Raw genomic sequence first — 14,845 nt, 5'->3', positions numbered from 1 at the left:
CCACCCCCCAAAACACTATCCCTCACCCTCCACACCCCATCCCTCTCCTTACCCCCACCCAGTCACCATTCCCATCATGCACTGGTGCTGCTGCTTGCAGTGTGGTTTCAGTTGCCTGAGACTGCAGTTGTGTATGTAAGTTGTGGTGTGTGTGTGTGTGTGTGTGTGTGTGTGTGTGTGTGTGTGTGTGTGTGTGTGTGTCATCTATTGTTGATGAAGACCTTAATGGCTGAAAGCTTTAATTGTGAGTCTTTTTGTCATGCTTATCTGCGACTCAGCATATCCACTATATGGTGTGTAGCAACTTTCCATTCCATAATATTCCATCCTGGATTTTCCATTGTTTGATGACATAGTTGTAGTATCCACAACATGGCATGAACACCCACAAACATTGGATGAATTTTTTGAGAGATTAGGTTTCCAAGGTGGCACCATCAAACAGTCAAAATCGCAACTGGGTAGAAAAGAGGTGAAATTCTGGGGACACATTGTAAACACTATGTGTATTCAGCTGGATGCACACAGATTAGATGTGATCAGCAGGTGCTCAGAATGTACTAATAAAAAAACTACTCAAATCATTTTTAGATATGGTAAGATTCTAAAAAAGAATCACTGTCAATTCAGTGCTTAATGCACCAAGTTTGATGAGGTTATTGACACAATGTGGAAAAGGCATATAATTTGTCATGAAGAATCTTCAAAAATTAAAAAAAATGGTAGCATGTCAACTATTGGTTCATTAAATTTGTTATTGTTGTTGTTGTTGTTGTTGTTGTTGTTGTTGTGGTCTTCAGTCCTGAGACTGGTTTGATGCAGCTCTCCATGCTACTCTATCCTGTGCAAGCCTCTTCATCTCCCAGTACCTACTGCAACCTACATCCTTCTGAAGCTGCTTAGTGTATTCATCTCTTGGTCTCCCTCTACGATTTTTACCCTCCATGCTACCCTCCAATACTAAATTGGTGATCCCTTGATGCCTCAGAACATGTCCTACCAACTGATCCCTTCTTCTGGTCAAGTTGTGCCACAAACTTCTCTTCTCCCCAATCCTATTCAATACTTCCTCATTAGTTATGTGATCTACCCATCTAATCTTCAGTAATCTTTTGTAGCACCACATTTCGAAAACTTCTATTCTCTTCTTGTCCAAACTATTTATCGTCCATGTTTCACTTCCATACATGGCTACACTCCATACAAATACTTTCAGAAATGACTTCCTGACACTTAAATCTATACTCGATGTTAACAAATTTCTCTTCTTCAGAAACGCTCTCCTTGCCATTGCCAGTCTACATTTTATGTCCTCTCTACTTCGACCATCATCAGTTATTTTGCTCCCCAAATAGCAAAACTCCTTTACTACTTTAAGTGTCTCATTTCCTAATCTAATTCCTTCAGGATCACCCAACTTAATTCAACTACATTCCATTATCCTCATTTTGCATTTGTTGATGTTCATCTTATATTCTCCTTTCAAGACACTGTCCATTCCATTCAACTGCTCTTGCAACTCCTTTGCTGTCTCTGAGAGCATTACAATGTCATCGGCGAACCTCAAAGTTTTTATTTCTTCTCTATGGATTTTAATACCTACTCCGAATTTTTCTTTTGTTTCCTTTACTGCTTGCTCAATATACAGATTGAATAACATCGGGGAGAGGCTACAACCCTGTCTTACTCCCTTCCCAACCACTGCTTCCTTTTCATGTCCCTCGACTCTTATAACTGCCATCTGGTTTCTGTACAAATTGTAAATAGCCTTTCTCTCCCTGTATTTTACCCCTGCCACCTTTAGAATTTGAAAGAGAGTATTCCAGTCAACATTGTCAAAAGCTTTCTCTAAGTCTACAAATGCTAGAAACGTAGGTTTGCCTTTCCTTAATCTTTCTTCTAAGATAAGTCGTAAGGTCAGTATTGCCTCACGTGTTCCAGTGTTTCTACGGAATCCAAACTGATCTTCCCGGAGGTCGGCTTCTACTAGTTTTTCCATTCGTCTGTAAAGAATTCATGTTAGTATTTTGCAGCTGTGGCTTATTAAACTGATTGTTCGGTAATTTTCACATCTGTCAACAACTGCTTTCTTTGGAATTGGAATTATTATATTCTTCTTGAAGTCTGAGGGTATTTCGCCTGTATCATAAATCTTGCTCACCAGATGGTAGAGTTTTGTCAGGACTGGCTCTCCCAAGGCCGTCAGTAGTTCCAATGGAATGTTGTCTACTCCCGGAGTCTTGTTTCGACTCACGTCTTTCAGAGCTCTGTCAACTCTTCATGCAGTATTGTATCTCCCATTTCATCTTCATCTACATCCTCTTCCATTTCCATAATATTGTCCTCAAGTACATCGCCCTTGTATAGACCCTCTATATACTCCTTCCACCTTTCTGCTTTCCCTTCTTTGCTTAGAACTGGGTTTCCATCTGAGCTCTTGATATTCATACAAGTTGTTCTCTTATCTCCAAAGGTCTCTTTAATTTTCCTGTAGGCAGTATCTATCTTACCCCTAGTGAGATAAGCCTCTACATTCTTACATTTGTCCTCTAGCCATCCCTGCTTAGCCATTTTGCACTTCCTGTCGATCTCATTTTTGAGACATTTGTATTCCTTTTTGCCTGCTTCATTTACTGCATTTTTATATTTTCCTCTTTTCAATTAAATTCAATATTTCTTCTGTTACCCAAGCATTTCTACTAGCCCTCATCTTTTTACCTACTTGATCTTCTGCTGCCTTCACTACTTCATCCCTCAAAGCTACCCATTCTTCTTCTACTGTATTTCTTTCCCCCATTCCTGTCAATTCTTCCCTTATGCTCTCCCTGAAACTCTGTACAGCCTCTGGTTCTTTCAGTTTATCCAGGTCCCATCTCCTTAAATTCCCACCTTTTTGCAGTTTCTTCAGTTTTAATCTACGGGTCGTAACCAATAGATTGTGGTCAGAGTCCACATCTGCCCCTGGAAATGTCTTACAATTTAAAACTTGGTTCCTAAATCTCTGTCTTACCATTATATAATCTATCTGATACCTTTTAGTATCTCCAGGGTTCTTCCATGTATACAACCTTCTTTCATGATTCTTAAACCAAGTGTTAGTTATGATTATGTTGTGCTCTGTGCAAAATTCTACCAGGCGGCTTCCTCTTTCATTTCTTAGCCCCAATCCATATTCACCTACTACGTTTCCTTCTCTCCCTTTTCCTGCACTTGAATTCCAGTCACCCATGACTATTAAATTTTCGTCTCCCTTCACTATCTGAATAATTTCTTTTATTTCATCATACATTTCTTCAATTTCTTCATCATCTGCAGAGCTAGTTGGCATATAAACTTGTACTACTGTAGTAGGTGTGGGCTTCGTATCTATCTTGGCCACAACAATGCGTTCACTATGCTGTTTGTAGTAGCTTACCCGCATTCCTATTTTCCTATTCATTATTAAACCTACTCCTGCATTACCCCTATTTGATTTTGTGTTTATAACCCTGTAGTCACCTGACCAGAAGTCTTCTTCCTCCTGCCACCGAACTTCACTAATTCCCACTATATCTAACTTTAACCTATCCATTTCCCTTTTTAAATTTTCTAACCTACCTGCCCGATTAAGGGATCTGACATTCCACGCTCTGATTAAATTTAGCCATTCCTTTTTATACGGTGGTGGATGCATCAGATTATGGTTTGGGTTGTCACATATTCCAAGAATATGTGACTGATCACACTTTAGAGCAAAAACTGATAGTTTTCGTGAGTAGAATGTTCACACAACATGAACAAAATTATAGATATATGGAAAAGGAAACATTATCAGTAGTGTGGGCATTCAAGAAATTTAAATATCTACTAGCAGGGTACAATGCAGTGACACATACTGACAACAGTGCATTGACATTTTCATTAAAGAACAAACTTCAGCTCAGTAGGTTAGCATGATGGGCTCTCTTTCTGCAAGAATTTTGCTTCACTATTGGGTACATAAAGGGGAAAGATGATATAATACCTGATGCACTGTCTTGACTACTTATAGATCTCCAATCAAACGAAAATATAAAGGAAAGGGGCAAACTTGCTGTTTATTTTCTAAAAGTAAATACATATGAAAAAGACATAACATTTTTTTGCAAAAACTTAGAAAGTCAACAATGGAAGGACAGTCACTTTCAGTTACATATTGATGCCTTATGTCAAAGTCATACTGATATAAAGAATAATAGGAAATTGTAGAAAGGAATACTGTTTCATAGAAAACACAACTCACATAGATAGTTACTATGCATCCCACAAAATAGCATTAATTTAACAACTTGGTATGTAAACATAGTATATGCTCATTTCAGCCCAAAAAGGTATAAATTGCATACAAAGAAATTTTTCTGCTTTAAGAATCTGAATCGCCTAGTTAGAAAACTCCTGAGTGCCTGTGAAATTAAGGTACAAACAGTTGGTGCCCATCCAGCTTTGTATCCCATCAGTCCATGCAATTTCTGGGGCATATCAGCGATGGACTTTTACGGTCCACTGCCCTGAGGCTGGGCAGGAATGACATATATATTTATAGGGTTGGAATGCTAAGCAAAATTTACAAAATTATGCCTACTAAAGGAGGCAACATCTCATAATGAAACTAAGAGATCATTTCAAAAATGTAGGTACCCCAAAATGTTTGCTTTCAGATAATGGAATACAGTTTCTAGCCAGGCAGTTTAAAGAATTTTTGGCATGGAAAGGCATCTACATTTACATAGATACTCCACAAGCCATGATACAGTGTGTGATGGAGGGTACTTTGTGCCACTACTTGTCATTTCCCCCTGTCCCATTCACAAATAGAGCAAGGGGAAAACGATTGTCGGTAGGCCTCTGTATGAGCCCCAATTTCTCATATCTTATTTTCATAGTTCTTAGGCACAATGTATGTTGGTGGCAGTAGAATCATTCGACAGTCAGCTTAAATTCCAGTTCTCTACATTTTCTCAGTCATGTTTCTGAAAAAGAATGTTGACTTCCCTCCAGGAAATCCCATTTGAGTTCTCGAAGCAACTCCGTAACACTTGTACATGTGATAACAAATCTAGCTGTCCGCCTCTGAATTGCTTTGATGTCTTCCTTCGGTCTGACCTGGTACAAATGCAAACACTAAGCAGTACTCAAGAATAGGTTACAGCAGCATCCTATATGCAGTCGTGTTTACAAGTGAACTAGTCTTTCCCAAAATTCTCCCCATAAACCGAAGTTGACCATCTGCCTTCCCTACCACAGTTTTCACATGCTTGTTCCACCTCATATTACTTTGCAATGTTTTGCCCAGATATTTAAATGACTTGACTATGTCAAGCAGAACACTAGTAGTACTGTATCGAAACATTAAGAAATGATTCATATAATAAATTCTAAATATCATCTGCAAAGTAACATTGCAGAAAGGGTCATCAACTCATACCTGTCAAACAGGAAACGGAAAGTTGTAGTGGACACTCAAAATGGAGTCCCATTATCTTCAGAATGGGGTACCATCACATGTGGAGTGCCCCAAGGCTCAGTTCTAGGCCCCCTACTTTTTATTATCTTTATAAATCATCTGCCTCTCTGTATGGAATATTGTAGATTCACCATTTTTGTTGATAACACTACACTACTTATTGATAATTCAGTAGATAAACTAGAGGAAACAGCAAATAAGGTTTTAAGTGAAACAGTGAACTGGTTTAACATTAATGGACATTCTTTAAATTACACTAAAACAAACTATGTTCAGTTCCACACATCATTCAAAGATGAAGAAATAGTAGCTAAAACAGGTAAGCAGGTGATAACCAGGGTGGATACCTCAAAATACCTAGGCTTGCATACTGACAGCAAACTGAACTGTTCAAACAACAGCCTGGATCTATGCAAAAGACTGAGTTCAGCAACTTACACATTATGCACTGGTTTTTCTTATAGAAGTATGGAAACCAGGAAGTCAGCCTATTATGGTTATTTTCACACCTTCGTGGCATATGGAATTATACTTTGGGGTAATCAGTCACTGGCTAAAAATGTACGGTGTGCACAAAAAAAGAGGCATAAGGATCATGTGTGGAGTCCATCCTAGAGCCACATGCAGGAATCTTTTTAAGAGACTTGGAATCCTTACATCCACTGTACACTATAAATTCTCATTGATGTGCTTGATAAGAAAAGAAAAATCATTTTTAAACTGAATAGTGAGTATCATAGGAATGAGCTGAGAAGAAAACATGATATTTGCTGTTGTTGTTGTAGTCTTCAGTCTAGGGACTGGTTTGATGCAGCTCTCCATGCTACTCTATACTGTGCAAGCTTTTTCATCTCCCAGTATCTACTGCAGCCTACATCCTTTTGAATCTGCTTAGTGTATTCAACTCTTGGTCTCCCTCTATAATTTTTACCCTCCACGCTGTCCTCCAATACTAAATTGGTGATCCCTTGATGCCTCAGAACATGTCCTACCAACCAATCCCTTCTTCTAGTCAAGTTGTGCCACAAACTTCTCTTCCCCCAATTCTATTCAATACCTCCTCATTAGTTATGTGATCTACCCATCTAATCTTCAGCATTCTTCTGTAGCACCACATTTCGAAAGCTTCTATTCTCTTCTTGTCTACACCATGCATCATCCACGTTTCACTTCCATACATGGCTATACTCCATACAAATACTTTCAGAAACGACTTCCTGACACTTCAATCTATACTCGATGTTAACAAATTTCTCTTCTTCAGAAACGCCTTCCTTGCCGTTGCCAGTCTACATTTTATATCCTCTCTACTTCGACCATCATCAATTATTTTGCTTCCCAAATAGCAAAACTCATTTATTACTTTAAGCGTCTCGTTTGCTAATCTAATTCCCTCTGCATCACCCGATTTAATTCAACTACATTCCATTATCCTCGTTTTGCTTTTGTTGATGTTCATCTTATATCCTCCTTTCAAAACACTGTCCATTCCATTCAGCTGCTCTTCCAGGTCCTTTGCTGTCTCTGACAGAATTACAATGTCATCGGCGAACCTCAAAGTTTTTATTTCTTCTTCATGAATTTTAATTCCTACTCCAAATTTTTCTTTTGTTTCCTTTACTGCTTGCTCAATATACAGATTAAATAACATCAAGGATAGGCTATGTCCCTGTCTCATTCCCTTCCCAACCACTGCTTCCCTTTCATGCCCCTCGACTCTCATAACTGTCATCTGGTTTCTGTACAAATTGTAAATAGCCTTTCGCTCCCTGTATTTTATCCCTGCCACCCTCAGAATTTGAAAGAGAGTATTCCAGTCAACATTGTCAAAAGCTTTCTCTACATCTACAAATGCTAGAAACATAGGTTTGCCTTTCCTTAATCTATTTTCCAAGATAAGTCATAGGGTCAGTATTGCCTCATGTGTTCCAACATTTCTACGGAATCCAAACTGATCTTCCCCATAGTTGGCTTCTACCAGTTTTTTCATTAGTCTGTAAATAATTCATGTCAGTATTTTGCAGCCATGACTTATTAAACTGATAGTTCGGTAATTTTCACATCTGTCAACACCTGCTTTCTTTGGGATTGGAATTTGCTAATTGGAGTGTTCGCTATGAACAGGCAAATCTAAGTATGATACAGAAAGATGTCCATTTCTCTGGCTGTTAAATTTTTAACACCCTCCCTTCAAGAATTAAGTGTTTGGTAGAATACGAGCTCTTGTTTAAAAAAACTTTACGGCAATTCCTATTACAAGAATCATTTTATACGATAGAGGAGTTCCTGAAGTACAGTGTTTAGAATTTCTTGTATTGTTAACTGCAAATATATGCCAAAATCTACATTTATAATCCTGTCTATTTTTTATTGTAAACACATAGTTTGCAATATTTATTTTCTGTAACACTTATTATTTTGTAATATTTATTTATCTCTCAAAATTGATTTTTTGTAATAGAACCTAAGTTACTGTTTACTGTAATATGAAATCATTTTGTTTTGTTTACATGTGCTGCCATAGATTTCGAACATGTTCCATATCCTATGATATTGTCACAACATGGATCACTGGAACAAGAAATAAATAAATAAATAAATAAATAAATAAATGTGTGAGTTGGGCAAGCTTTGTTGGACTTATTGCGTGGGTAGACATTCAAACTGGTCAGATATGGTGAGAGAATTTGAAAAGGTATTAAATTAGTTGCCACATTCAGTTACAAAGGTTTCCCTAATGGAAATAGTAGGAGAACAAATAGAAGGACAATCCCTCCTAAAGAGGGTTGAATGGCAACAGGAGGATGTTGGTACACAAGAGTCATGGAACAATAATGTGAATCATTTGCAAATGAGAGAGGCTGAGAGAAAGAGAAACAGATGAGAGAAAGATACACCCATACAGCACAAAGTGGGCAATTTGGTTACTGTCAGGAGTCACAAATAGAGAGACAAATGTGAAAAAATTATAAGCAAACCTCACCCTTTATGTGAGGGACCATTCTTATTAATAACAGATGCTGCACCCAAAAACAGTCATTTTAATTTGTAAAGAGACACTCTTCTCTAGCATTATTTCTCCTCAACAGAAGTAGGTGATACAAAAAAAATATTTATGAATTTTCAAACAGGTTAATATTATCTCAACTGTTTTTCTAAAAGAATTACATATGATTTTGTTCATGATGTATTATATTTCAGGCTAAAACGTATAAAAAGAAATTACTTTATTTTTGTTCTTACAGTCAATATGTACTAACTCTGTAAGTACAGTTAAAATTACTTTTCTTTTAGAAACATTTGAAATTATGAAATACCTGGTACACTTAAAATTCCTTTTATTAATTTAACAATCAGATGGTATTTATTATGTTTACTTCTGCATTCATTCATAAAATGATGATATAATTGGTGGAAATTCATTTGTCATAAAATTTGTAAACTCTTTGGAATATTCTTAGTAGTGCAGAATGGAATAGTGGTGGGCATGCCTCTGATGTGATCAGACATGTTTTTATGTTTGGCAATAACAATGTAATTTTCGAGTTTGAAGTGGAAATTGTAAAGACAGTGTGATATAGAAAACTTTGAAAGAATTAAAAATTACAGAAACAGAATTTACTTTTCAGGCAATTCTTTCAAAAGTTATCACATCAATTGGAACCATGAGAACCTTTAACATCAAAAAAATTTCAGCTTCAAGAATCAACCCCTAGACATGAAGAACTGGAGCCAGCTACAAGAAAAGAAGATAAGTAAAAAGTTTATGGTAAATCTTACTCCTCTCAAAGCTTATGAAAAGAGTAAATTATGGAGTGAGTGACAACCAACAAATGATGTGCGGGAGGGGTAGATTACAAGCGGTGGCGTTCTGGGATCAGTTGACTGATAATGAATTTGTGTCTGTTGCAGAAGAAGGGACAGTGGTTTGTGCTATTTGCAGTTTATATATAAATGAATTTCTAATCATGCAAAGAAAGAAGACCAGTGACTGCCCAACAAAATTGTATCAACAGTAACAAGGTACTACCAACAATGATGAAATGGATCAAATGAAAGAGGTCTTTACATCTACAATCAGGAACATCAAAAAGGAAAGATAAGTACAAACTATTTGTGAAGTTAATTTGTTTATGGACTCACGTGCTTGTTAACAAAGTGAACAGAGACAAGAGTAGGAGGGAAGTAGAAGTGAAAGCTGTAGGGCCCATTCAGGATGTGTCTGAACCAAGAGAAATCATAGTCAGCAAAGAAACAGTAAAAACTGATATTCTGCAGTAAATTTTAACAAAACTGGAGAAAATGAAGACAGATAACAATAGCAAATTTAGTGCAGTTAATGATCAGGTAACTGAAAAAATGGGCTACCAGAGGGATTAAAAAGTGTGAATGAAAAAAATTGATGTTTTAGAAAATGAATTTATTGTTTTGGAAAATAGTTGATAGTTGAATCAGTAGAACAATCAAAGAATGTTGATCACTTCAGAATTGGACAGGCCATAGAGGTAAAAATGGAGCAAAACATTTAACATATATTGCATATTTTTATTCACTACTGTCTTTTGGGGTAATGTTTTGAACTAATTCCTCACTTAAGCAGAATATGTGTGGTTCACACATGTAGCTGACATCTTGAAACCATTTATTTAAGCAGCTGGGAATATTAACCACTCCTCACAGCATATTTATTCACTTATAAAATTTCTTATTGATAATTATTTCAATTTGAAGTAACAGATATAGTCACTAGTACAACATTAGAAGGATAAATGATCTGCATTACCCTTTAATGAAGCTAACTTTTCCACAGAAAGGGGGGACTATAAAACTTTCTGGCAATTTACTGCTGGAAATGTCTGAAGGATAGGAAACCTGTTTTCAAGTGTAGATTAAAAAGGTATTTGTCCTTAACAACTCCTTCTACACCATACAGTAATTGTTGAAGAGGAATAATATTTTTTACAGAAAACTGTGTAAATGGCCACTATGCAATCATATAATTATTTCTCTCATGTTTTGGTGTATATGTATGTGTGTTCTATGTTTGTTTTATTGCCATGTTCCACATCATAATGTTTATAGTTATTATTACCTATTTAACAAGTAATTAACTAACTAAATAACTGACAGCTCACCTAACTTTCCTCAGGTGACAGACATGATGAGTGTATATGACAAATAGCTTGTGAGATGAGAGTAATAAGCAAGTCATAATTTTCTGAGGTGTAATGTAACAGTATTAGTTTTCTAAATCAGATGTAATGTAAAGCTGTGCTTGGCCCAAATGTTGGCTTGAACACCACAGTGAACTGCTAGACATAGGCTATTGGTGGTGGTATGCCTTTACCTTCCTCTGGCCTATGAATAGATTTACTCTGATAGTTATTGAGGAACTCCAGATGGACTCTGAACCATATTGTAACTCTGAATTTTTATCATTTACAAAGTAATGTCAGAGATATAAAATCAGTACATGACCAAATAAATCATAGGACTGAGTGGGGAATATACCCAGACCTTACAGACCTCTGAATATGTAGTCTGGTACTTATCCACTGATCCATTGAGCAACACTAGTAACTGTTTAACATGGATGTTAACACCCCTGGCAAACTAGTTCAAAGCTTGTGTGAACTGTGAACAAATTCTCAGCAAACAACAAGGAAGTCATGGTTATAAACATCTGAACAAGAGAAAATGAATGACATTTTTACTACACAGGACTGAAAGCAAAAGTAAAATCACCACTGTATTACCATCTAGGCTACCTTACAGCATTTGTGCTCAAGACAACTATTGTACTCTGTGTTTATAAATGACAAACAATTTACTCCTACTTCCATATCATTTCCCGATCATTTCTTTCTATTTTATTTTCTCCTTTTACAATGCCTCTAATAACCTTGATGCTGATGATGTGCTTAATAATTGCTCTGTTTGTGTTTTCAGTATTTCACTCCACTTTTGAAGGACACACACCATAATTAAAGATGTTCACATATTTCAGAATAAAAGGTTTCACTTACATTCACATTCAGTTTACATTTGAATATAATTCACAGTTAAATATTTTAATATGATTTTAGTGCATAAGATTTCTTCAAACCTGCAGAGGTCTATATGATCCACTCTCAATGTTCCACAGACATGCCGTACTGTCTGAAGAAGCAGAAAGTAGGAGATTATCGTTATGAGACCAGCTGATATTGTACACAAGTCCCTGATGACCAGTAAGGTTAAAAATTTTATTCCCACTTGCTATCTGAAACATGAAAAGACAAAAAAAAATGTTTTAGGTTGCCCATAAAGTAAAAGTATTGTTAATGTTGAATATTGGATCCAGTTACAAATATTCCACTTGAACATAAATCTCAGGATGAATATAATAAATTTTGTTGAGAAAGAAAAGCTTATGTCCATAAAGCAGCGTGGTATTAGAAAACATCACTCATGTGAAACTCAGCTTGCCCTGTTGTTGCATAATATCCTGTGAACCATGGATGAGGGGGCAATGGGGGGATTTCATATTTCTAAAGTTCTTGGAAACATTTGACATGGTGTCCCACAGCAGACAGTTAACTAAGATCTCAGCATACAGAATAAATATCAAGATACATGAGTGAGTTGAAGACTTTCTAAGTAATACAATCCAGCATAGAGCATCATCAAGTCTGGCCCCACAGAAATGTGACACAACCATTCTTTATCTCCCTATATATACATGATCTGATGACAATATTATGAAAAGGATAGATTGCCACTCACCATATAGAAGAGGTGCTGAGTCACAGATAGGCACAATTAAAAGACTGCTAAACATTTAAGATTCAAGCAAAAAGGCCTTCTTCATGGATAGAAAACACACACAAGCACAACCTACACACACATGACCACCATCCCCAGCCACTGTTGCTGGACTGCGAACTGCAACTGTGTCTGACAGGAGCAGCAATCTTGGGCAATTGGTCAGGCTACAAAGGAGACCTGGCATGGGGGTGGGGCGGGGGGAAGGATTAGTGGGGCAGGGATTAAAAAAGTATGCTGCTTGTGGGAGCATTAAAAATGTGGTGGGAATAGGATAAGGTTGTTAGGTGCAGAGTTGGGTGGCTGTCAGGTACTGGTGGAAAGGGGGGGGGGGGGAGGGGGAGGGATGGGTAGGAGACTGGAAAAGAAGATAAGCAGAAAAGGAAAAAAGACTTGTGGATGTATTGGTGGAACAGAAAGCATGTGTAGTGCTGGACTGGGAGCAGGGAAGGGGATAAGTAGGTGAAGCAGAGGAAGCAGTGAAGGTTGAAGCGAGGGGGGTAATGGGAAAGAAGAAATATTATAAGGAGAGTTCCCAATTGCGCAGTCCAGAAAAGCTGGTGTTGGTAGGAAGGATCCAACTATGTTGGGCAGCACGTTCAGCAGCTGGATGGTCCAGCTTTCTCTTGGCCACAGTTTGGCTATTCATGCATACCAAGAGCTTGTTAGCTGTTATACCAATGCAGAAAGCAGCACAGTTCTTGTAGTTTAGTTCGTAGTCCTCCCTTTGATAAGACATGAAATGCCTGTGACAGGACTGGTGCAGGTGGAGGTGGTGCTGGTGCTGGTGCTGGTGCTGCTGCTGGTGGTGGTGGTGGTGGTTGTTGTGGTGGTGGTGGGAGGATGTATGGGACAGGTCCTGCATATAGGCCTACTGCATAGGTTTGGTGGGTGGTGAAATCCACTGTAGGAGGGGTGGGGAGGATAGTAGGTAGGATAATTTTCATTTCAGGGCAATGTGATTCAGTTGCTCCAGTCCTGGGTGGTACTGAGTCATGAGAGAAGTGGGGTCTGAGAGGTTGTAGGTGACTGGAGAGAAATAGCATGGGAGATTTGTTTCTGCTCATGATTGGGAGGATAGTTTCAGTCTGCGAAGTCCCTCAATGAGACCCTTGGCACATTTGGAGAAGGACTGCTCATCACTATAGACGAGACACTCATGCGTGGCTAGGCTTTATGGAAGGGACTTATTGGTATGGAATGGATAGCACCAGTTGTATCGGAGGTGTTGTTAGTGGTTGGTAAGTTTGGTGTGGATGAAGGTATTGAAGTAGCCATCCTTGCTGTAGGGGTCGATGTCAAGAAACATGCCTTGTTGAGTTGAGGAAGTCCAAGTGAAGCAAATGGTAAGGTATTGAGGTTCTAAAGGAATGTGGATAGGAGGGTCTATACCCTCGGTCTAGATTACATAGATGCCATCAGTTAATTGGAACCAGGTGAAACATTTGGAACTCTGGACGGTTAGGAAGGAATACTCAAAATGGCCCATGAATAGGTTGGCATAGGATGATGCAATGTGGGTGCCCATTGCTGTATCATGGATATGTTAGCAGGTGATTCCTTCAAAGTAGAAGTAACTGCAGATGAGGATATAGTAGGTCATAGTGACCAGAAAGGATGTTGTAGGTCTGAAGTCAGTCAGGCATTGGAAAAGGTAATGTTCAATATCAGCTAGGCCATGGGCATTGGGGATGTTAGTGCAGAGGGAAGTGGCATCAGCGGTGATGAGCATGGCATAATGTGGTTAAGGAACAGGAACTGCAGAGAGCCAATGAAGAAAATTATTGGTGTCTTTTATATAGGAGTGTATGTTATTGATAATAAACTGATGGTGATGATCCATGAGAGCAGAGATTATCTCTCTGGGGCACAATAACCAGTCACAGGTGGGCATCCTAGGTTGTTCGGGTTATGGACTTCAGGAAGCAGTTAGAAGGCAGGAGTGTTGGAGGTGTGGATAGGGAGAGAGAGAGAGAGAGAGAGAGAGAGAGAGAGAGAGAGAGAGAGAGAGAGAGAGAGAGAGACTCAGGGGTGAGGTTCTGGGACAGACCTAATGATTTGAGGAAAGACTGGAGACCTTGTTGGATTTCTGGAATGGGGTACTGTGTCAGATTTTGTAGGCGAATGAATTTGACAGCTGGTGGCGTCCTTCCACCAGGTAATCCTTGCGGTCCAAAACCATAGTGGTAGAGTCTTTGTGAGCAGGTCAACTTCATTTGTTGGAGGAGTTTAGTAAATTGTAGCTCATCTACAAAGACGACCATCTACAGAAACTCGTATGAGCTGTTCTGGAGTAGTGCTCATGTCTGGGATCCCTACCTGGTCAGATTAAAGAAAGGCATTGAAGCAATTCAGATGCGTGGTGCTAGATTTGTTACCAGCAGGTTCGATCAATGTGCAGTTGTTACTGAAATGCTTTGTGATCTCAAATGGGAATCCCTCAAGGGAAAATAATACTCTTTTCATGAAACACTATCAAGAAAATTTACAGAACAGGCATATACAGATGACTGCAGAACAATTCTATGGTCACCAATGTACATTTTGCATAAAGACCAC

General features: G+C 38.2%; 1 protein-coding gene across 1 annotated transcript in view; it reads right to left on the bottom strand.

Moving 5' to 3' along the window:
• Nucleotides 1-14,845, bottom strand: part of LOC124789974 (jouberin-like) — a 281,563-nt gene that overhangs the window by 114,050 nt on the left and 152,668 nt on the right. Inside the window, exon 7 of the mRNA XM_047257514.1 lies at nucleotides 11,589-11,744. Coding sequence (XP_047113470.1) covers nucleotides 11,589-11,744 — 156 coding nt within the window. The remainder of the gene's footprint in view (nucleotides 1-11,588; nucleotides 11,745-14,845) is intronic.

The sequence above is a fragment of the Schistocerca piceifrons genome, chromosome 3 (assembly GCF_021461385.2).
Source record: "Schistocerca piceifrons isolate TAMUIC-IGC-003096 chromosome 3, iqSchPice1.1, whole genome shotgun sequence".
NCBI lineage: Eukaryota > Metazoa > Arthropoda > Insecta > Orthoptera > Acrididae > Schistocerca > Schistocerca piceifrons.
Note: the sequence above shows the minus strand (reverse complement) of the source record. Positions and strands in the feature narration are given on the sequence as shown.